This window comes from Phocoena phocoena, chromosome 4, assembly GCF_963924675.1.
Source record: "Phocoena phocoena chromosome 4, mPhoPho1.1, whole genome shotgun sequence".
Lineage (NCBI taxonomy): Eukaryota > Metazoa > Chordata > Mammalia > Artiodactyla > Phocoenidae > Phocoena > Phocoena phocoena.
The window spans coordinates 114,367,767-114,393,954 of record NC_089222.1 but is presented as its reverse complement, the minus strand read 5'-3'; the positions used below and the strand labels follow the sequence as shown (position 1 = coordinate 114,393,954).

Here is a 26,188-nt window from a genome sequence, read left to right as displayed (position 1 = left end):
GCACTTTCTTTTGGACAGAAAACAAGAGCTCGTGTTTTCTGTGCTTCTCATGCCACAAACTGCAAATTGGCAATGTCTTGTATAGATTGCGAGAACCAACAGCTTGGCGAAGAAATAGGTGCTATTGGTGGACCTCCCTGAGTCCATTAGATTGATGGCCTTCCATCTATTACACTCCATGTTTAAACCTGAGTGACTGGGATAGCCAATCTAATTGCCATTAATCCATCTAGCTGCCAGTGGAAAAGATGTGCATGTTTACATTCCACATATGCATGTGCTCTTTGCAGGCGAAATCTAGTTAGGTAAATATCTTAACGTTAGTTCCTATACAGAGGAATAGCTCTTCTTTCCCCATATAAATATGTACTTATTACTATGGTATATTTAAAATTTGAACAGAATATTTATAAGGTTTCCTAATAAAGATGAGAAAATCTGACATGATCTTTTATAAGCATGATGTATGTAGCAATATGGTGATGTGATGTGTCTAGGAGAGAGAAGAGTGACACCATGAATGTTAAAAGGCAAAGAAATAATGGATTCCTTAGTAAATTATACTTTATCCACTCAAGGAGACAGAGTTCCATTATTTTCAACCAGTATTATACAGATTGAGTTCACCTGCTTTTGAAATTTTCCCATACAAGATGACGCTCTTAAAGGTGACTTAGACATGAGCCTTCTCCTAGTGTGATCAGCCTTTAAAGCTTCGTGATCACCTAGATATGTAAGATTTAAGGAGAGAAAACCTGTGCCATCTGTTAGTAATTTTGTTAATGCACACCGCATTATTTTACAAGTGTATGATTTATCATATTATCAAATTTTGGGGGCTTAAGGAGATAAAAATTGAAGTGGTCAGATATTACCAACAGAGTATTAGTACTTTTAAAACAACTCACCTTTAGACAAAAGAAATGCAGAGTCAGCATTAGATTAGAGAAGACATCAGCCTCAGCATAAGATTTGGGATTATTTTTGGAGAGAGCTTCTTTAAAAGTGACAATATGAACAAGATGGAGAAATAGATAAAACCAATTTTAGCCAATTGTAAACTATGAAAAGGAAAGCCCAACCCCTTTGCTCAGATTAAAAATAATTTTAAGTTTAAAGGCTTAAAATAATTTCTTTGATTTCTGCATTTTTAACTATGTTTTAAGGAAAGAATGCTGTACAATCAAATGCACTTTTGAATCTAGTACTTTGCTTTTAAAGATTACAATTCATTCTTCCTGTGGTAAACAGAAAAATAAAATTATGTCTGGGCCATCATGGGCAAACACCAAAATCACAAGCATCTAGAAAAGTCAACTTTTTAAAAACAGAATTTATGAAACAGTACTCTGATATGATATAAATATTTTCCAAATTATAGGCAAGATTTATAAGCAAGGTTTTAAATAAATTTTAAAACTGTATCTTTAGAGAAACATTTCACCTGTGATTAATAGAACATTGAAAATAAAATAAACTGGTTGGAACACCATCGTTGAAACCACAGAAGATTGTACCTTTAATTTGGCAAACTACTTTAACCTATAATTAAACAAAGTGCTCCCAGACAGTAGTAAAATTCCACTAGTCCTTGGCTATTTGGAAAAATGTAATGGCCTGATCAAATATATCAAAGTGCTTGGAAAGTGAAGAAACCCAGCTGCTTTAGTGAGCCTGCATTATAAGGAAAAAACAAACGGGACAACAACATTTGTAAGTCAGCTATCTAAGTTAATCAGCAATTCCTATTATGAGCTCTGTCTCTGACCATGTGTGTTCATTCTGTAGAGTTATAATACTTCTGGTAGTATACTGTATTGATAATTACCTTGAATTATGAGCTATAACTCTTTCTTAGCTGTTTACTCTAATTTCTGAGACACTTTTTGCTTTCTGGAAGATCTCCTCTGACTGAAGGATCATGGATGCTGAACAGCAGTATACATCCACAGCAGGTTTTGGCCCAGTAAAATTCAGGAGTTGGCAGAATTCCATACCGAAGGTGGCTTAGGCAGATCTGCCAGGCACTCCTGAAACTAACATTTGGGTGGGACTAGATTTTGGGAGAATATTCAAAACTGTTTTGGAGGAAACATATTTGGAAAAAAAATTCAGAAGGCCAGAATCATCTTGAGAGATTTAAAAGAGTACTGACAGTCAACATTAACATAAAGCTGGATTAAAAAAATCTACATTGTACAATACCAAACTGTTCAAGAGTATTCTGATTTTTCACATATGTTAGGACTTTTACTCATATGGAAGTTCATTACACTTCTTACAGGAAAATTCAAAGTTGAATTATAGTATATTGTTTCCTGAAGTCACGAAAGATTATTCGTTAAACTAGACAATATTTTATCTGGCACTCTTTAGCCTCTTCTACTTTATCTCTGCATCCAACCGTACTTGCACCCTCTCTGCGGTACTTGAGTCATTTTATATGGACTTACAAGGATTTTATTAGGAATTACAACTAGGTGTCTCAAGGGACCCAGACAAAAATGGGCACGCAGACTATAAATTACAGAGGCCCCTAAAAGTATATGGCATCCAGAAGGAGACTCATATATTTGTACACTTAAAAAAAAACTGATTGAAACAGGATATACCATTTTTATCAGCGTTTTTTGTTTGTTTGCTTTGTTTTGTCCACTAAATAATACAAAAGGGTTCTTTTTCATTCTGAACTTAAAAATCTCTGGTCTCTTACCTCTCCAAGTTATTAATATCAATGCAGAATGAACATTAACTGAAAATCATGACAGCACTACTTAAAATAACACCTTACAATAAGGCAGTTATTGTGAGTCTTCAAAACACTCTCACTGCTCTGGTTTGATTCTCATTATGAGCCTAATAAATAGGGAAGGTATTATTAGCTTAGTATTTTCAACAATTAAAGGATGTGACCAAGGTCTAGTTATTAATGCAGTTTCAAAAAAGGAGCTTCAGACTTTCCCAAGATGGCCATAAGTTAACCTTAACTTAGTATTTAAATTGCTGTAATTTATTTTTATTTATTGGATGAAATCCTGAGGCAATCTCAGATAATCAATCACTTAAGATGAATTTAGATATGTTCTTAAAAACATAACTGATAAAGCAAAAATGCATACAGAATTATTAATCAACATGACACAAGGCCATGTTTGTACCCAGTGGATAAATAACTGAAAATAATAAGGGAAAATATAGAAAATAATACTTTCTTTTTTTCTTTATTTTTCTTTATTTATTCATTTATTTATTCTTGGCTGCATTGGGTCTTCGTTGCTGAGTGCAGGCTTTTCTCTACTTGTGGCAAGCAGGGGCTACTCTTCATTGCGGTGCCTGGGCTTCTCATTGCAGTGGCTTCTCTTACTGCAGAGCACGGGCTCTAGGCACGTGCGCTCAGCAGTTGCAGCACGCGGGCTCTGGAGCGCAGGCTCAGTAGTTGTGGAGCACAGGATTAGTTGCTCCGTGGCATGTGGGATCTTCCCGGACCAGGGCTCAAACCCATGTCCCCTGCACTGGCAGAAGGATTCTTAACCACTGTGCCACCAGGGAAGCCCAAAATAATACTTTCTATAACTAGTACTAAGATAAGAAATACTGAATTTAGGACCAAAACAAGTAGCAAAATTGTATGAAATGAGTCCAGTAAAACACTTTACCTGTGGATTTTTTGTTAGGAAATATCTTAAATTTAAGTGTTGTTTGAGAAGGGGTGATCAGGTCTAGTTCGTCATGGGAAAATCAGAACAGGCATTGAGAGGTCTGGCTCTTATTCCTGACTCACGATACAGATCCATTAAGTGACTCAGGGCAAATCTACTCCCCTGGCTTCCCGTTCTTTCTTAAAAATGAAGGGACTTGCCTATTTACCATCTCTCCTCAGCTCCATCTCTAAGATTCTGTAAGTATCTGTAAGTCACACTTACAGAAATATATTTACTCACATAATTAACCTGTATAATATCTCTTCCTTCTCTTGCTGATAAGGCAGTGAAAAAAATGTGCTTTAGAAAAAACTAAATGGTATGGATGATACCTCCTTTCCAATTTATAAGGGAATAAGAAAGTAAATATATAAGTGCATATGGAAATAGAATCAAGTATGTTCATATTAGCAACTTTTCAGTTCTGAGTATACTAGAAGACATTATTATGATTTATATTTCATTCATTTAATATTTGCTCAAGAAATATGTATTGAGCTCCAACCACAAGACAGAGGGAATACGGCTGGCCTTTATGTGTCATGTATATTCAATGAGTAATATATAAGTAATGATTTGCAATAGATTAAAAGAGAAATATTTAGCAAAAGGAAAAGGAACAGATAATAGGAAGTCAAATCTACTGTAGAAGTGCAGAGTAGGGTTTTGCAGAAGGCTCCTCTGAAGAACTTGCCTTTAAGTTGGAACTTGAAAATGAGTGAGCTAGACAAAGACGGTGTAGGTTTCAAAACATTCTAGGCAGAGGGAATTGGATACGCAAAGACTTTCATAATTCGGTACCACAAACTCTTAGTATCCAAGCTTTTAAATGCACGTCTAACACACAAATAATGAAAATCTAGAGAGCAATAATCAAATAAATACTCACTGGAATTATATTTATAACTATATTGTCATCTAAACTAATTTGTGTGCTAGAACTGAGAAGGCCTTAGTTTATTAAAATCCTTTCAAAAGAGTACTTGGGCTTCACAGGTAGGCCTGAGATGCTTGGCTTTCTCTTTTCTAGTTTCAGCGTCCAAACAGGATGAGTGTGTGTTTAATTATTTAAATAGAATTACAAGTTTCTGAAAAGGTTCAGGATGTTCCTTAGGAAGATAAACCAGCCTTTCTCAACCAGTGAACCTCATCTGAATCACAGCATTTCTCAATTCCCCCGAGAATTGTACATAACTAGGACTGTTCTAGATGCACGGGAGAAAAGTCAATTTATTACACAGAGTGGATGCCTTAGGGCATTAGGGTTTAATTCTCTTGAGGAACCCCCAGTTGATTATTGCATTTCACAGTAGGGGTGAATATAGGATTTTAAATTAGTTTCTTAATATCAATATTAGTCTGAAAACTTTACTTACTCATAATATTCACCTGCACTAAATACTCATGGTGATTCTGTAGAAATTGATTTTCTCACAGTTGTAAATCAGTATAAATAGAAATTTAGGTGAGACAAATGCTGGGTCTGTTTTCATATACATATATGGTCTTCTTGTTAATTCAGAGAAGTTGAAATTGCTGTGGCATAAACAGTTCCTGATTTTCCTTTTCCATCAAGTTATTGATTGCTAACTTTATCCAGAGTTCAGGCAGGTACAACAATAATCACCAGAATACTGATTACTAATACGTACAGAGTGTGTCACCAGTTAAAACGACATGTAACATGTATTTCCTCACTGGATTCCCACAAGGACACTGTAAACCAATATAGGTATCATTAGACAATTAATTTCACAGATGGATATGATGAAATATATAGAGATCAAATGTCCATAAAATCATGCATATAGGTTTTAAAACATTGTCTTATAATATATGAAACTTTAATTTTACTAGTACTGTATTTCAATGACTAAATTTGAAAATTAAGTATAATAGGATATAAATTTACTTTTTAACTCATTTCTTCAGTCTCATGATTCATATTATAGATTCATATTAACTTATATTTAAATCATGAATAAAATTTTTATTCTTTAAAAAGAGTTTTTATTCTTTAAAACATCATGAATAAAATTTTTATTCTTTAAAAAAGATGATATATAATGTGCATGACTCTTTATGTAAGATGGGCAGAAAAAAATTCTGGTTCAATACACCAGTTTCCTTTGACCTTCACACAACAGAACTACAGATTTATTTTTCAGGAACACAAATTTAACTTCTCAGGGAAAAGGGGCTCTGTGACATCAGCTGCATTAAGCATGTTGATTTCCTGTAGGGGAGCAGAGGGGAAAAGGAAGCAACGGACATTGAACAATGAAAGAAGTTGGAAGACCAGAGGAAAGCACTAATCGAAGGAAGGGAGGAGAAGCAGATGGCTTAGGAAGGAGACATGTGGGAATTGGGGGGAAAGGAAGTAATTGGCAAGGAGAGGGCTGAATGCCAAATTTATGAAGGATCTGGAGGACACTGGGGATTTGGATGGGATGTGAGTCAGCTGCTTTTTACCAAAATATCACACCAACAAGGGAAATCAAAGAAGCCTACAAAGACACACAGGAAGCAGAAAAGGACTTGAAAAAGAACTGATGACATATTGCATTCTAACAGTTGTACCCCTTAGCATGAGGAATGGGAGGTGTTAAATCATTTTTTATGTATAACTGAATTTTTCTCCTAACTTCACTAATGATTTTCACGTCTTTAACTTGCTTATGAAAGAAATGACATAGATACAACTCTTCTATTTAAACTACATTTTATTTACCTTGTATGAATGAGATTTCTCATTCATATATAAATCAATTCATTTAAACCATCTAGGCTTAGGGTGACCAACTGTCTCAGTTTTCCCAGAACCGAGGGTTATTCTTCTGGGACTAGGGATTTTCAGTGCTAACACCAGGACAGTTCCCTGCAAACCAGGATGGTTGGTCATCCCATCTAAGTAAAAACCTTAAGAAAAGGCTACTAAATTAACCTTTGCTCATCGTGTTAAAACACATAGATGCTGTGAAATTTTTTCCACATTTTCAAAGAAGAATGAATAAAGTCTCAATATGGTTATTTGATAAGTAGATGAAATTGACAATAAAATGGTTTCTGGACTATGGATTTGATAGAAATAAATAACTTATAATGAAAGTATTTCTTTGTAATCTAAATTATTTTTTCTATTAAGTAACAAGAAAATCTATGAGACATATAAAACATTTTGTAGCATGCTGCTTTGAAGACAGGTAGGAAAAAAATTAAAAATTCAAGACACAGCTTATCTCAAAGAATAATACAAGTCATTCAAAAATGTTTATGTCACAAAGCCACATACAAAAAAGATGGGAAAAGCATGCATTGTTCATCTCTAAATTTTAGCTTAGAAGCTAAGAATTTAGGGCTTCCCTGTGGCACAGTGGTTAAGGATCCACCTGCCAATGCAGGGGACACGGGTTCAAGCCCTGGTCCAGGAAAATCCCACATACCATGGAGCAACTAAGCCCGTGCGCCACAACTACTGAGCCTACGCTCTAGAGCCCGCACGCCACAACAACTGAAGCCCATGCACCTAGAGCCCATGCTCCACAACAAGAGAAGCCACCGCAATGAGAAGCCCATGCACCACAACGAAGAGTAGCCCCCGCTCACTGCAACTAGAGAAAGCCCGTACGCAGCAACGAAGACCCAACACAGCCAAAAATAAAAATAAAAATTTTTTTAAAAGCTGAGTTTCGAACATGAAAAGAATGTCTTTTAAGCTCTTCTTTTAAATACTAAAATGAAATAATTCAGGATAAATGACGGTGAAAGGTTATTTTGAAGAAACTTACTCTGGAATTTCAGAATTGAGTCCAGGCAGATCTTACCATTTACATTGTACTGTTACTATATTAGTTTTTACAATATTTTATTGTATTTATATGAAATTGTGAAGCTACTACATCAATATTTTCTTTGACTTAATTATCCATTTATTTATGTAATGTGTCATAATTGCTTAATTTTTCAGCAATAACTTTTGACGTGTGTACAGCTGATGGTATTATAACCTAGCTAATACACAATTTGGACAATTAACTATAAAGTACAGTCAGTTAAATCATTCTCTGACTCATTCCCTTTTAATATAAGTCCTTCTTTCCCTAAATGCCAAATGGCAAACAGTCATTTATCATCCTCTTTAGATAATCTCCTAAAATCTTTTGAGGTAAGACCTCTAGTGTCCAGAATAAATAATTTTAGTTTATCTGAGCTATAACCTTTGGTCGAACTTGACCATTTCTGTGCCATAGTTTGTGAAACTAACAAACTTCAAATTTTATAGATCTTTGTTATGTTACAGTTTTTATTACTGGACATAATATGGACTAATTCTCAAATGTACCAAGCTTAGTTTCAAAACCACTATAACCTCCACTGTGTGAACTAATCTCTCCAGACCCTTACAAACTCAAAGGCAATATTTCACAACGGAAACTAAGAGTTATGGCCATTCTGAGTTGAAATTTGCATTGATAGCAAATCAGAGTCTTTAATATATGTAGCAAAATCTATAGGACCTATAGAAAATGTTGTCAGTAAAACAAAAGGCAGGTGTCCCCGCAGTCAACTGGAGTTAACCACTGCACTAGTGAAATTTTAGTATCTGTGTGACAGGGTCAGGATAAAATGGGTCAATATATATAAAGTGTTTAGAATAGGACCTGGCACATAGTAAGTGCTACATTAAGGGTTTAATATCAATATCCTCCTCCTCCTCCTCTTATCCATAAGACTGAATTGACAGGTATAAGTGTGCCATAATGGAAAGAAAATAGCTTATTCATTGAGTTTTAAAGGGGATTAAATGAGATAATATTAAGTTTCTGGTACATGACAGGTGCTCAATACACAATAGCTATTGTTATTACTATGGTAGAGTAGTAAATTGTTGGTGTCCCTACAATAACCAATTCTAAAACTCGACACATTTGTTTGAAAAACTTCAGATTGAAAAAAATAGAGTGGTGTTTTTTCAGTTTGTTTTCATGATAGACTTAAGCACAAGAGCTGTAACATTCCGGAAGAGCTGTAACATAAATATTTATTGCATATTTACTATGTTCCATGTACTGAGGATTTACTATTATTCCTATAAATATTAATTTATCAATCCAAGTCCAAAGATTTAATTCCCAGTCATAAATCATCAAATCTCATATACAAATACATATAACTATCGTTTTCTTTTGTTAAAATAATGGTATCAATTTGCTATACAAATTTATCATATGTTAAAGTAAACCATATAGTTGATCTTGTCTCATTAGTACCACCTAGGTACTATTGGATACCCTAATACATGTAACTTATGAATACATTTGTTTTTATGCTTATAAATGAATTAAGTAAGTGTTATTTAAATCTTCCGTGAGAGATGGGCTATTTCCTTCTGTCTTTATGCCTGCAATTCCTGTAGCTACCACCAGGAGCATTTTCTTTTTGTAGAGGGCCAATACAAAAGATATGGCGGGGGGTGGGGGGGGCTTCCCTGGTGGTGCGGTGGTTGAGAGTCCACCTGCCGATGCAGGGGACGTGGGTTTGTGCCCCGGTCCGGGAGGATCCCGCGTGCAGTGAAGCGGCTGGGCCCGTGAGCCATGGCCACTGGGCCTGCGCGTCCGGAGCCTGTGCTCCGCAGCGGGAGGGGCCGCGGCAGTGAGAGGCCTGCGTACCGCAAAAAAAAAAAAAAAAAAAAAAAAAAAAAAAAGATGTGGGAAACTGATGCCTCAGACATTCTGCAGTTGTGTGACCCCCCAAAACTAGCCTGATTTTTAACACACTTAACTTTTCGCCAAGGTAACAATATTAAAACTACCCAGGTCTACAAATATAAAATAAATGGCAAATTTTTTAATAAGCTTAATACCATTTCACAATGTTTTGACATTAGTAAATTTCTCTTCTCTCTTTATCAATGATGATTGACTCCATCCAAAAACCCAAAATCATGCTAAAATTTTTCTTGGGCATTTTTGGGTCTAGTTGTCAGCTTTTATTCAACATAATTCTGTGACTGACAATCTTTATACATACTTCAGATCTTCTGTAATCTAGGAAATTATTTGCGATATGTACTTTCAACTGTATTTATCTTTTTCTTTAATTCAAGGGCAATTTTAGTTTTTTAACTGAACACAAATTTTTTTCTCAGTATTTGGTATTAGTTGTTTTCTCCAACCTTAACATTCTCAGTTTTTCACTCATACAAAATAATCTTGACTTTAAGTACAATATTTCCAAAATGTAATGAAATAAACTCTACATATCATTTTTTATAAAGTACATCGAAATGTTATTCTACATCAAAAAGAAGTCTTTGGTCCTCTGATTCATCGCTATGACAAAAATTCATTTATTAATAATAATGGTTATGACTATGTCTCAGACATATGAAGTAAACCTACTTAATCCAGCCTGCCAGTTAAACTACTTATATTCTCATGTTAAATACACTAAGGTTTAGAAAAAAAAGAACGAACACTAGAGACAAACATCATCTAAGGCCTCCTTCAAATTATTCTAAGAAATACATGCCAAAAAAGTTCTAAAAGATTCCCCTCTCAGGCAGGAAAATAAGAAAATGCTTTTTATATTTTCCTGCATTATAATCATCATAGATCTAAAATTTGGCTTAGAATACAGGTCAGTGTAAAAAGAAGTGACTTAAGAACATCAAAAACATACAGGTGCAGCTACAATTCAATTACATATTTTCCTTTTTTGTAGGGTGTGGCTTTGTTCTCACAGCTGGGAGAGTTGTACTTTACATTTTCAACAAAGAAAGCCACCACATCAAAGAACTCTAGAAATTCCTATAACCAAAACTGTAGCAATAACCATGCAATCTTCACTTGTCTTTCATAAAGATATTATGTGCTTTAATCTCTTGTTTGTCCGTACTCAACACATTTGGCAAAGTACTTTAACAATAGAAAACAGTCATTCAAAAACAAAGCTCAGGAAAGAAGAATCACATAAAATATCTAATAACCAACTTCTCTTAAGAATTTACTTTGAATTTTTGAAAAAAAAAATTAGAAATAACATCAGGCATTCTGTTTCTGTTTTAAGTTTTTGTTTTAATTACTCAATTTTAGTTTTGCCTAAAGGAAGAAATCCAACAAAAACAATTATGATTTAAATAAGAGCAGTAATTTTGCATCCAAACTGCTGATTTTTAATCTATTCATTTCCCTGCATGTATAGATGTGTTTTACCTCCAGTGTTTTATCAGTTTAACAGTCATAATTTACACAAAACACACAGATGGTCTTAGAAACAGTAAAATTTTCAGACATTATAACTTCCTGGCATAAGGAACACTATCATGGAACATCATTTTGACAGCATTTAAATGATTTTTAAATTATTTATACATTAACATCTTGGCATCGTTTCATAGTCATAGGTTATTGCAACTTTAAATTGTTTGATTCCTGAGAGCAGTTGGTTCTTACATTGACTATAAGCTGCTAATGGGGGGGGGGGGGCATTGGTGCCCTTTATTTACAGCGTAACATCTTCTAGACAGCAAAATGTAAATGAAAATCCTATAATAAATTAAGCACTTTGGCATAAACCATAACATTTCTTCTAATTCAGTATATGATATAACAGGAAGTTCCAAGAATTTTTAAAAAATCAAATTTACCACAGCAGTTTCAAACTATTAATATCACAAAAAATGCACACATGCATGTGCATACACACAAGACAAAACCTTTAAGATTAACTAAGACTTTTCAAAATGTGAGACCACAACACCTTTATCTTTTAACTGTTGTGTTAGATAAAATATAGAAAGAATTGTCTATACAATTCTAACGTGTCTGATTTCAATCTTTCCAATTTCTCTTGTACCAGTTCAGTGAGTTTTAACCCCACTCCCTGAAACTGCTCTTGTCAAGGTCATTAATGACTGACCAAGTTGTCAATTCCAATGGTCAATTCTCAATCCTTACATTACTTGATCTACTGGCTGCAACTGATTCAGTCATTGCCACGTCCTTAAAGCACCATCTTCAGTTGGCTGCCCTTCTAGTTTTCCTCCTTTCTTTCTGACTGCTCCCTTTCAGTCTCCACTGCTCTTTTGCCTCTTTTCCCGCGAGAGCTAAAGACTGGATCTCTCTTCCTTTCTATGTATAATCACTCCCTTGGTGATTTCAGCCTCCTGTTTTTAAATAATATGTACATGCTGATGACTCCCATATTCATTAAGATAGGCTACATTAGTCTGGGCTAGGAAATTCTCTATGATTTAATACAACAAAAATTTCTCATTCATTCTACATGTCCACCATGGGAAGACAGAGGTATGGGGTGGAAAGTTCTACTACACCTAACTCAGGGACCCAGGCTCTTTGGGTGTCCTGGAACGTGTGTCCTCCTTGGTTGCCACCTGATAAAGAGAGAGAGCGCTGGAAGCTCACCCACTAGTATTTAACGTCTTTAATTTTCACTCATAGCTCATGAAGCTGAACCAGCGAAATTTCCCCGTGGCAAGGAAGCTGGGAAGTGTTTCATCTGCCCAGAAGGAAGGGAGGACTGTATGGTAATGAGTACTTGTTATGTCTACCACAACTCAAATTTTTCTCCAGCCTCAACCTCAACTCTGAATTTCTGACTCATGTTTCCAACTGCCTATTTGACACTTATACTTGGATATCTAATAAGAATTTCAAAATTACAGTGTCTAAAACTGAGTTCCTGATACTTCCCATCCCAAATCTTCCCTTTTTACAATTAATGGCATCTCGACCTTTTCAGTTGCTCAGACCAATGGATTAAGGTAATCCTTCTCTTTTTCTCACAAGCCACATCCAATCTCTTAGCAAATTCTGTCGGCAATTGCTTCACAGCAGATCCAGAATATAACCTCTCCTCTTCAAACTACCTCCTAAGAGAGTGGTCCAAACCACCGTTTCCCCTTTGCCTGGATTACTGCAAAAACTCCCACTGTGCTCTCCACGTCAGCTATTATCGCCCTTCACTGTGTACTGCAGAGCATGGAGGATTCTGCTGAGAAAACTCTGATGCTTTACACCTTGCTTCGAGGAAAAGCCAAACTATTTACAATGTCTACTAGGTCCTAGACAGTCTGGCTAGTTTTGGGTTTTTAAAAAAAATTTTATTGGAGTACAGTTGATTTACAATGTTGTGTTAGTTTCTTCTGTACAGCACAGTGAATCAGTTATACATTTACACATATCCACTCTTTTTTAGACTCTTTTCCCATATAGGTCATTACAGAGTATTGAGTAGAGTTCCCTGTGCTGTACAGTAGGTCCTTATTAGTTATCTGTTTTATATATAGTAGTGTGTATATGTCAATCCCAATCTCCCAATTTCTCCCTCCCCACCTTTCCCCCCCGGTAACCATAAGATTGTTTTCTACATCTGTGACTCTATTTCTGTTTTGTAAATAAGTTCACTTGTACCATTCTTTTAGATTCCACATGTAAGCGGTGTCATACGATATTTGTCCTTCTCTGTCTGACTCACTTCACTCAGTATGACAGTCTCTAGGTCCATCCACGTTGCTCCAGATGGCTTTATTTTGTTCTTTCTTGTGGCTGAATACCGTCTGGCTAGCTGTCACCCCCGATGCTATCTCCGACAAATCTCCCCCAGCTCACTCTGCTACTCGGCTCCATCCACACTGACCATTCTGCCTGTTTTTTTTTGAATGGTAGAGGTACACCCTGCCTTAGGGTCTTTGAACTTACTATTTTGTTTGAACACTCTTTATCCAGATACCTATCTAGTTCCTTCCCTTAATTTTTTCACAGCTTTATGGGGAGCATTTCTGGTCATTTCTATTTAAAATTGGAATTCTACCCCAATCTTAATTAATCTATCACTTCATTACTTTTTATAGGACTTATTATAGTCTAATATACTATATGTTATACTATCTATTTTGGTTTTATCTGCATAATTAACCACAGAATATAAACTCCAGAAGGGCATTCACTGATTTTTGTTTAATGCTGCATCTCCAATGCTGAGAATTTTATCATTAATTTGTATTAAACACAAATAGGTAATCGGGAAAGACATGAGGGAGGAGATGGATAATAATGGTTTCAGTGAGTTTGAATTATTAGGGTAGGAAAATGTAAATTACAGATAATGGTCATCAAACGACTTAAAATAGTTTTTAAAGGGGAAAATATTATCTTAATTGTGCATAAGTCTAAAAGGAATCCGTTATCACTAACAGGAGAAGCATTTGGTCCCAGAATCTCTACTCCTCTGCTCCCTTAACTCTATTTCCCCGAGTCAATATTTCCAAATATAGTTCACTTTGCTATGTGGCTTGTCAGCATCTCCTAAAAGTACAGCTAGGTCCTTCTCACTCCAATTCCTAGAATTAATCATTTGACAGACTCATTCTAATTCGGATCAAAGCAGGAAAAATGCTTGATTTTCTTTCAAGGTCTCTAAATCCCTGTCCACCACAACCTTCTCTCTTTTTTTGTTTTCTCACTATTTAATTTTCATGCTAATCTGCTAGCTGGTTATTCAGAAACACTGCAAGCATTTATTAGGATTATGTGGTCTGTGTTATAATTTTGTTCTTCTACAACTTTAGCAGTGACCTTAGCCTTACACACACATTCTCCTGGGAAACATTAAATCTTGGCTCATAAATTCACAATAGATAGGCAGTATGTGCAGAACAAAGAAAACAGAAAAGGGGAATGTTGTACAATCATAGAATCAATGAGAGTTGGTTTACTTAGGTACTTTAGTTAATGCCTTACAAGATAGAAAAAGCAAAGAAGCCTCATAGAATCGCTGCTGTCAGAAGAAAACGCATCATTACTTACTACAGACAACATACTTCTCTACTCACATCACAGCAGAAATTTGAAATCCAGTAATCTAGTCACACTATTTTATTCTGGAATGAGATCAATCCATCATTAACCATCATTCAGAATGAGATATGATTTTTCAGAAACGATGTCAAACTCTACAGAACAGAAAATCAATTTAAAAAGGAGAGAGAGATAAAAATTCTGAAGGGATTTAAGAAGTCTTCTGGAAATATACTCTATTTCTGAATTCTATTTATAATTTTTTACTATACCGTCTAGAAATCTGATATGCCCTGAGTGATGTAAATAATTATGTCATACACAAAAGTGCTAACTCTAAGACATTGACATAGAAATTAAAGTCTTCTTTTACTGAATGGCAAACTAAACAACATGCATTTTCCTCACTTATTTTTATGTCAACACAAGGAGAACTGAAATATATTTATTTGAAAAGAAGAATTGAAAATGGGAGTTAACGCAATCCTGTATTTGAAAGCACCTACTTTTTTCTCTTTTTCTTTCGTGAAGATATACACAGTTGGATTTCTAAATGTCCCCCACCGCTGGCTTAAATACTCACAGTTATTCTTTCATCTTTATCATCCAGCGGAGAGCCATCTTTCCTCCACGAAATGGTGGGCTCCGGATGGCCTCGTGGAGGCTGGCATTCCATCACTGCAGGCTCTCCCACAGCCACCATGACATCGGAAGGGTTTTGTCTGAAGTCATCCCGTAGTACTGCAGGCACAAGATTAAATCATTACACTCAACGGTGAAATATACAGTCCTTATCTCTGAACTTCAGCGAAGAAGACATTTATTATAGTAAACGACTACTAACAGCTATCTCAGTACATCTTGGAAAATCTATATCTACTTACAGACATATGCAATTTAATAATGATATCTGGCCTTAAGCACACGACAGGGATAATTTGATATTCTTCACAGGCCAGTGGGCAAGTGTTTTTTGCTGCCTAGTGCCCTCACAGTTAGCATTTGGCTTATCTCTAACTTGCACTTCTCTGTCTACTGCCTACAGTTTCTCATCCACGTGCTAATGAATATAACCAAACCCTCCTTTTACTTACATGACACGTTGGGATGATGCTTTCTGTTATTAAATGGCTTACACATGCATACAAGCAAAAATATTAAAAGTAAAAATAGGGCTTCCCTGGTGGCTCAGTGGTTGAGAGTCCGCCTGCCGATGCAGGGGACGCGGGTTCGTGCCCTGGTCCAGAAAGATCCCACATGCAGCGGAGCGGCTGGGCCCGTAAGCCATGGCAGCTGGGCCTGCGCGTCTGGAGCCTGGACTCCGCAACGGGAGAGGCCACAACAGTGAGAGGCCCGCGTACCACAAAAAAAAATTTAAAAATTAAAAAAAATATATATATATACTTCCAAGCATGCATTTGACTGAAATATTTTAAAGATATTTCAAACTAGTGTATAACAGTATATAGTCACTATAATTTAAATATGTCCATTACAAAAACTTTAGACATATTTGCAAAGTGACTAAATTCAAAACATTGTCTGTTTTTCCATTATCACTGAGTGAGGGACAGTGTTAAAAGGCACCAGTGATGATGACAGCATTGCTACCAACCATGTCACTTTGTATGTTCTGTACTTTTTAGTTTTTGTGGATTTGGTGAGGAGTACACATTACTTCATTTAAATTTCAAACCTGCTCAGAATAAGAGATATTATTAACCCCATTTATATTATTAAACATAATTTTTTAGAGGAGGAAACAATTCATTACTATAATCCTAACTGGATACTAATATAATACTAACATACTGTGAACCAGTATTATTCACTTTGCGATTATTGGAATAAAATGTAGAAAATAAATCAAACATGTATTTCGAAAATAGTTAATACAGTATAATTGTCTTCAGTATTTTGTTAACACCAAGAAATCATGAATTATTTGGCATCAATTAGCCTTAAATCACAGCTCTGTTGTTTACGAGGTAGGTAATCTCGAACACATTACTTAATACCTCTGTTTCCATATTTACAAAGCAGGAATGGAAATACACACTTCAATACAAAATCTAAAAATGTTAGTTACCTTTCTCCCACCCCATTTTCCCCCAGTGTGTAATAAAAGGTGAACAATTTTAGTAATCTAATTTGATACTTAATATGCTCATTGGTATGTTAAGTGCACAGATTCGAAGTGATAAATATTTATCTTTAAAAATCTATTGAATTAAATATTTGATACTACAATTTTGTACCAGAATGAATGTGTTTCCATTTCAATGGCATTTAAAAATATGTCATGGATGAAGTACTACAATGAAAAAAAAACTTATGATTTCAAAAGTCACCCTTAAATTTTGGTTTCAAAACCCCAAATAAGCTTAGAGACTTACAAAATACTATACTTTTCTCTTACAATTCTCTACTTTTCCTTCCTCTATGCCAGCTAAGTGTATGCATACATCTGAGTAAGCCTTAATATCCACTCAACAAAACCACTTTTTAATCTACATATTACAACAACTTGGGCACAATATGACAGTATTAACACTTGGAAAACACCGCTTCAAACAAGAGATGTCTGTCCTCATTTTTGGAAAGAACAGTAAAAGGAAAAAGCAAAGGAGATATGATCACACCACACTGTTGTAAGTCTAACTCCATAGACACACTATTTACTAATAAAATACACAGACACAAAGATAAGCCTTGCTGAACTGAAAACTGCAGCTACTGTTAGCACATTATAAAAGAACAGAGTACAAAGACTTCCACTAATTATGAATTTACACTACTATTAGGTATTAAGAATACACCACAAATAAAATGTAAGGTTTATAGAAAAAGCAAATGAACTGACCTTAACGAACAGTAGGTGCTTTTGCTAGATCACATTATTAATCTAAGATAACACCTCTGAAAATTTTTAACACCCTCGAAACATGCAGAAGTGAAATACTTTTCAAATTAAAATAAATAATTTGCACCACTGTTCTGTTTGGTGAGCTTAAAACCAACTTGGTAACACTATATCTTATTTACAAATTGAGATATCTCAAATAAACCAATGAAGAATAAAATGTCTTTCAAAAATATCAAAGGTCTAAGTCAGATAAATCAAGGTGTTTTTTTTTCTTTTCCATTTACTATGTTATTTGGGTTTTTACAGTATATAATGAAAAGCTAACAAAATGTAATCCATTAAAGATTGCTGCTTAGATAATGCTCATGTAATTATTTTTGCAGCTGTGAAACACAGAACTCTAGCATTGCTTATGGCGACAGGCAACCTTGCATAAAGTTATGAATTTAAGATTTTTTTCTCTCTTCTATAAAAGCAACTTTTTTTCTTACTTGCCTTGAACATTTCCTTTTGGGGAAAAAATAGTATGTGTCACATTATAAAATGATATGAACTTCTGGTTAAACTATCCAATTTTTTAAATTCATATGTAGATTTAAGAAATTAAAATAAAAATTGAATTCAAATGACTGGCAGCATCTTGCAGAAAAAAACAATGGTATCCATAAATAATCTCAAACACAGATCCTTTAAAAGAAAATCTCTCCTTTTCTTCTGTAACATGTCTACTAATCAAAGTGTATATTCGCAAATGTTTCTTGATTTGAATAGTATGAAATTCTAAAATATGGAACTAACTTTTGAAAAGATTTGATATTAATTTGATAACATATATAATGTATCCAAGTAGACACCACCTAAAAAGGTTGTTAAACCACAGTTCATCCTAATATCATATTTCTTCCATATTTATGTAATTGTTTTATGTTTACAGGTTGGTGCATGTAGTCTGGCTCAACTGCTTTTCACTTTTTTTCATTCTGTTCAATTAGAAAAAAACCATAAGCTTCATTGAATCTGAATCTCCTGGAAGTTTTTGGTCTAAAAAAAATGGCCAACTAAAGTTTATCCTTTAAAACAAAACATATAATCATTTGTCTTTCTGAAAAACCATACATCAATTTTAATACAGTTCTCAGATTAAGTAAATTTGCTTTCAGAAAAGGATTCTAAAATTCAGTGCTGACTTTGCAACCTATTTGGGTAATATTGAGAAGACAAGGGACAAAGTGAAAAAATACGTTAAATGGAAACTTTCAAATATTATGGAGATTTTAATATTTGTAACACACTCTTTAAAAGCATTGTGGGAAATTTTAGAACTGAATGAAACATAAAATTATAGAAAGGGCAGGAGTCTTTGACAACATCTAATCCATCCCACAAATAGAGGCAACTGAGTCCCAGCTTTGTCACTAGCCTGTGTTATTTGTCAGGAACAGACCAGAAGAAAACATCAGTATCCAGATTTCCAAGGCAATGGTCTTTTTAAAATTTTTTACCATGTCACCATTTTACCGTAAAATGCAATTTTCCTTTTGTATTTCCAACAAATCTTTTGTATTTCCAACAAATCCACTCCCTTGCTGCAGAAGGTTTGACTCACCAGTGATTGTACATCAACGCACTGCAGTCTCAGGACTGCCCCACTTTGGTGAGGCTCAAATGCTCCCAAAATTACTTTTGTTCCCTAATCATGTGGTGAACATATGTGAACTATAATACTCCGGCTTCATGAATCACAGAATCTTGGTGTAGTCAGGGGCCTAGGAGGTGTGGGACCCAAACTTCTTCTTTTAGAAATTAATAATCTAAGGCTCCTCAGGAGGAGAGGAGCTCATCACATAAATAAGAATAATGATATTGTTAGCAATATAATAATAATGTTAGCAATGGCTGACGATTATTGAACATTTACTATGTAAGGAACCATGCCAAGGATCCACTCATTTAATCCTCAAAACAAGGCTATGAAAAAGTGACTTTATTAGTTTCATTTTACGAATGTGGAATTTGTAAAGACAGGAGCAGAGTCCACCAAGGACACTTTTCCGTCAACTTGCCCACCCATTGGATCTTAACATTGTACGCACAACTCTAAATGTATGGCTATTATGATATAATTAATACTTCAGCCTCTTTCCAGTAGAACCGAAGTTGAGTGAGAAATCTCCCTCTTGACACTCAAATGGCTACCTTTGAATATATTGTGTGTGGGGCCTTTAGGGACTTTCCACCCCCTCACTTGTTCCCGTAAACCAATTCTTCTCCCTATCGTGCGCCACTCCTTCTCCCTATCGAAACCAATTCTTGGAGTTTTTCAGTTGACGGGGACTTTCCAGACAGCGCGTAATTTTCCAGTTGCCCGTAACAGGTATACGCCCTAACCGCCACAATGAACAAACAAGTATAACGGCCAGAAGGTGGGACAAAAGTTCCTAAGCCAATGAATTCAAAAGTCACCACATTTACCCAATCATTGTGAGAATATACCCGCCCTATGAGTAAATAAACCTATAAAAAGTATGTGATTCCGCTTTTAGGGGTTCCCCATCGGCCTCCTGCGTGAGGTTCAGGGAACCCCGGTGCATCGGCTCCTAATAAACCTCTTGCGTGTTGCAACGGCTCTCGACTCTTGGCGGTTCTTGGGCGAGTTGGAATCCCTCGTAGACCGTTTGGGTCTAACAGTGTATTCCTGTATCTTCTCAGATTCTTCCACGTTTGGAAGAGGCCACTGAAGCTTTTCAGTGGCATACTGAGAATTAGAAATCATCATTCAGATTACCTATGTCGTGCTTTTATGATGGTTCTTCTATTTCAACAACAAAATGACTGAAAAAGCTGCACAATAAAAGGCATCTTAATTAAATATGGGCCTTTAAATTAGAATTTTAATGGGTATCTTGGGAAAAACAGAGGAAGAGAATATGCAGTCCTGGGAATTTATTTTTCTACTTGAAAAGATAACTTTTATCAATGAAACCTCGCAGCAAATAGTAGTAAGCAGTTGACAGGGGAAGGGAAAAAAATGAATGAAACCCTTAAAAACGGGACATATTTGAGGAGAAAATAAATGTGGAAGTGTATTCCCAAAGGCAACAGCTTTAAGGATGCTCAGAGACAGCCTGCCTCGGTTACAATGTACCACTTCAACTGCTTTCAAAATCACTAATCACTTCTATTGTCTTTAACTAGCAGAGATTGTATAACTCACTTCTTTGATACTTTTAGTTCGTTATCTAAATGTCTACTTAACATAAGTAAGTTGTATTTCATTTTAAAATAACTATCATTCTTTCATTTAACACATCTGTACTGAGCACATACTTGGGTGCTTGGCACCCGTGCTATAACATTTGTATTTCCCTTGCAGCACAGTTTACATCAGTGGAGAGGTAGGTCAAGAAACAACATTAATCTTCACCTTGTCAGGAAATGGTAATACAATAGGGTTTATTGCAGGTTATTTTGTATTAAGATATATGCTTTAGGAGCCAGCCAAGGAAGCATATCATAAAGGCGTAACTATTTGCATTCTTACTTTTTAAGCTCACAGCGTTACCCAGAAGAGCAAAGTGTTATCTGGCGTAAAATGTTTTTCAAAACTCCTTAACATTTCTTAAAATAAAATCATAATTCCAAATGTTTAAAAGCATTCCAACCAAAGGGATGAATGTCCAGAAAGATATTTTAGCCCATTAAAAAAAAAAACTAAAATGATAATGTATAAAATAATCTTTCATGAAGTATTATCTATTTTATAGCATCATATTCTAAAGCTAAGGCATTTGATATTTAAAATGATGCATGCACACATCAATTTTGTATAAAGTTATGATTTAGTCATGATCATTTCCTAAAGCGTACATATTTACTTTTTAAAATTTGACACTGAAAAGATCTATGGATGCTCTTCAATAATTATGTCATCTTCCACTTGTGTTTTTTGTAGCATGCAACTTTATTTTGAAACCTTAAATTATACTTTGGTTAAGATCCTGGAAGACAGTATGCTAGTAAAAGCACTTATTTTCTCAACTACTGCAGCTTTTCAAGATTCACAAACCTCCTATGCTCTACCCTAGGAAAGCAGTACTTTTTTTAAAAAAAATTATACATTCTGAAAAAGTGATATAGTATGGATGGATGTCAAACATCACTCAGACTTAACTAGCACTGAATACAAAGCCTTGCAAATAGAAAGATAAGTTATTACCAAAATGAAAGTAATTAATAGCTATTTATTGGGTTTTGTTTTAAACAACATATGATGGAGGAACAGGCTTAAACACAGTTGCACGCCTCTGTGTTCTGCTGCGCGGCAGCAATGGGGGAAAGCCATCCTTGCTCTTTTTTTTTTTTTTTTTTGCGGTACGCGGGCCTCTCACCGTTGTGGCCTCTCCCGTTGCGGAGCACAGGCTCCGGACGCGCAGGCTCAGCGGCCATGGCTCACGGGCCCAGCCGCTCCACGGCATGTGGGATCTTCCCGGACCGGGGCACGAACCCGTGTCCCCTGCATCAGCAGGCGGACTCTCAACCACTGTGCCACCAGGGAAGCCCCATCCTTGCTCTTTCAGTGACTAGAATTACTTCCAGGTTGGGTCCAAGCTTAAACCACATTCCCATTTTGCAGATACATGGACAGCATAATGACACTTCCTAGGAAAAGACCTCACAGCTCTCTGCTGTCAATGTTTCCTGGTTTCATTATTTCACTTCAGGAATCATGTGTGCTACAAGATGTACCCTAGAGTGTATTACACTGGCACCAAGTCATCAAGACAAAGGGGTGAAGTTTGGCATGCTAGATTTACATTAAAACCTATGATGCATTCTAGAGAAAGGCGTACCTCAATAAGGATCAACATTTAAATAGTTAATATTCAGCAGACTTGCAATCTGGTAGATCATAAAAAATGAACTCCCAAAGTTAGTCAGGTTGCTAAAATCGTATGTTCTCACTTAAAGACACCAGTAGCTTACTAGATGTTTGATTTGTATACACTTTCAACTATAAATTAAGTGGATTTATTAATGAAGAATGCAGCTTTTGTAAAACACCATTTGATAAAGTATTATTTGTAGATAACGTTTATTTAGGAGTCAAAAAACAGAAGTCAGGGGTTTTAGAATCACCCCATGTATCCCACCACTATGCTATGATTTTAATAGGTATATTCACAATGGCTCAGTTATTTCCATACAGAACAGAAAATTTTACACTCCATCTTGCTAGGGTTATTACGAAGACTAATTATTTAGTGTTTGTACAGGACTTGCCATTTATATGTGCATTACATCTGCAAAGAAGTATTACTATTAGTCACTATGTGAGGAATTGCCAAATTTCTCAGCTGCCAGTACAAATGGAAAGGAGGACAAAGAATGCCATTGATGAGGGTTTCTAAGTGCCAGAGCAAAAGTCATATTCAGGAGTAGCCTGGCAGGGTTAAAAAAACACAGATAGAATGAGACTATCTGAGGTATGGGACCCTGATTAGGGCAAGAGAGACGTGTTCTTTCTTTTGTAAAATCCAACTTTCTATTTAGCGCCCTGCTAAATAGAAATATATATATATAGGTATATATATATATATATATATATATATATATATATATATTCCTTGATCAAAGGAATATACTTATCTATTTATTGTCTGGCTTTTTGTATTCAAATGTCAGCTCCATGAGAACGAGAAGTTTGTTTTTGTCACTCTATGTATCCAGTGCCTAGAATAATGCCCAAGACATACTAGGCATTCAGAACATAAATATTTACAATACACCTTCTGAATGCTGGGTATTATATATGAAATAGCGCTAACATCAGCTCAAGTCCTACGTTCATGGTGTGCAAGGTATGGGGAGGAGACAGATAATAGTCAAATAAACACATGCATAGATACACAGCTACAATCGTGATACGTGACATGAAGGAAAGGATAGGATTGCTGTGTGAGAAACTAATGAAGGACATAATTTAAATAACAGTTCAACTAAATCCTGAAAAATGAATAGAACTTATCCTATGGAAGTGTATTGCACGCATAGGAAATAATCCAGGTTGAAGAAAAAAACTTTAAGAGACTCAGACTCTGGTTAGTGGGACAGGTTGACACTGGTGCACCATGAGATTGTCAGGGGAAGGAGAGGCCAGATCTGCTGCGCACAGCGGTCATGATAAAGGGTCAGCTTTTATTTTAATTCCCATGAGAAGCCACTTCTGTGGTTTTTAAGCAGAGCTGGAACTATCCTATTTAAATATTCATTTTAGTGGCTCTGTGAATGAAACGAAGAGGGAAATAAGAACTGAAGTGGAGAGACCAATTAGAAGGCTATTGTAGTAATTAAGGGGAAGAATGATGATTATTTTTATACTATTATAATGACACTGGATTTGGTACAAAAGGGAAAGGAGAGGTATACACTGGGGGTAAAAATCAAAACAACTTCTTGAGGGGTTGAAGCTGAAAGAGAGAAAGATGTCAACAGTGATACCCCAGGTTTCTGATTTGAAGAACTGAACGTGCCATTTTTAAGGGATAAGAGGACAGAGAGATAATATACAGACAAATCCTCCCATGAGGAGAATAGAAAAATAAGAAACCCATATTATGAAATTATGTGTACATATGTAAAAGTTGATAATTTGAGAGGAGAAGAATAATATGAAAATTGTTTTATTGATTAAAAATGCTATGGTTTCAAATTCTGCCCCTTAGTATTTAACACAGGACTCATATTTACCTGTTTAGACCTTTATGCTACTACACTCCAAATCTCAACTGCCCACTCATATCTCTTGATTAATTATATTATAACTATTAGGATGACAAAGTTTAATTTAGTTGGATACATATCATTTTTAACTGACTGAAAATCTGACACAAAACTAACTGATTTTGATTATATATACAAATATGTGATTATACCTGTCTGTATATGTGTGATGTATATGATATATATATGATTACTAATAACTGAATTATTGTTTTGATATCCACACGTTGCAGCAAATTAATAAAAACTCACTTAGTCATTTTGTTCAGAGAATAAGACAACTCAAAACATTAGGGCATTTTTCCAGACTGCCATCAATTAAGCTTAATTTACTATTTATGTATAAGAGAATCAATAGCATAATAAATGTTATTACATAATTAGAATAGTCAGAAAATTCACATTTGTCAGAAGTTTCCAAAATCTCTAAAGCATAGTAAAATTCCCTGGGAAAATGCTGCATCATGAAACTATTGAGGATTTATTTGTGATTCACTCATTCGTTCATTCATTCAATAAAAGTACTATTGTACTAGGAGGTGGTGGCTAATAAGATAAATAAGACATAGTTGATCTATGCTTTCAAGGCACTTATTTGGGTTTTTTCTTTCTTTCTTTCTTTCTTTTTTTCTCTTTTGTCACAGAATGCCTCGTTCAACTGAAACTTTAGACAAAGGTTTAACATGCAAAATAGATCAAGGGGATAATGTTGACTCCTCCAACTGGGGCTGCCCAGCAGGGGAATTCAGGTCTAGCAGTAAACTGACATATGGGAGGGTACATAAATTTCCCCAGCTCCTATAGCTATATTGTATGTAGCTAGTTAAGTGATAACCCTGGATTCAGGTTTGGACCTGGATTCAGTGGGATACCAGAACCTACATTTTTAGCACTAAACCCTAGTGGCTTTTTAGGAGATAGATAGATATTCAGACCTGAGTTTGTCTCCTTGGCAGTTTATAAGAGAACTCCACTTCTGTGCCATTTCAAAATGCATCCAGCTTTCACTGTCATTTCGAACTGAAATGTGGAGTCGTCATTCCTTGCCTCTAAAATAATGCGTAAAAGAGGCCTGTATTACTACAGCTTCTAAAACCATAAACTTATACAATCTAAGTGCAACCTCCCCCACTTCCACCGCCACCCCCAATTGCAAATGAGGACCTGAAGTCAGGCGCTAAAAGGATTCAAGGTTGTACCAGTGAGGACCTGAAGTCAGGCGCTAAAAGGATTCAAGGTTGTACCAATGAGGACCTGAAGTCAGGCGCTAAATAAAAAAATTCAAGGTTGTACAAACGAGGACCTGAAGTCAGGCGCTAAATAAAAAGATTCAAGGTTGTACAAATGAGGACCTGAAGTCAGGCGCTAAATAAAAAGATTCAAGGTTGTACAAATGAGGACCTGAAGTCAGGCGCTAAATAAAAGGATTCAAGGTTGTACAAATGAGGACCTGAAGTCAGGCGCTAAATAAATGGATTCAAGGTTGTACAAATGAGGACCTGAAGTCAGGCGCTAAAAGGATTCAAGGTTGTACAAATGAGGACCTGAAGTCAGGCGCTAAAAGGATTCAACTTTGTACAAATGAGGACCTGAAGTCAGGCACTAAATAAATGGATTCAAGGTTGTACAAATGAGTGACTGGACACAGTAGGACTGATCTTGAAACAACTATTTTTCATACTTTGTTTTCATAGGCATTTTTTGAAGTGCCTGAGTAAGACTAGAATATTTTCTAATTAAAATATTTACTGGGAAACAAAGGTGGTTGTTAAAAAACAAAAACAAAGCCCCAGGTGTTTCTTTACCTTCTCAAGCTCCATGCCAGCAGCTAAACAGCAGAAGGTCTAAAAGCAGTTTTCAGATTTTATGGGGGTCTAATGGCAACAGTCTCAAGGGAGAAAAATCCTCACAGTTTAAAATGATCTCGTTAAAACCTCTCCAGTAATCGGGAAGAGCCTGAGAAAATAGCTATTGGATTTAAAAACAAAAACAAAACCGAAAAAAAACCCAACCAAACTATT

At 35.6% G+C, this 26,188-nt stretch overlaps 1 protein-coding gene across 1 annotated transcript in view; it reads right to left on the bottom strand.

The window, feature by feature from the left end:
* ROBO1 (roundabout guidance receptor 1) overlaps window positions 1-26,188 on the bottom strand; it is a 946,213-nt gene that overhangs the window by 123,201 nt on the left and 796,824 nt on the right. The window contains exon 4 of the mRNA XM_065876055.1: window positions 15,105-15,262. Within this exon, the coding sequence (XP_065732127.1) occupies window positions 15,105-15,262 (158 nt within the window). The remainder of the gene's footprint in view (window positions 1-15,104; window positions 15,263-26,188) is intronic.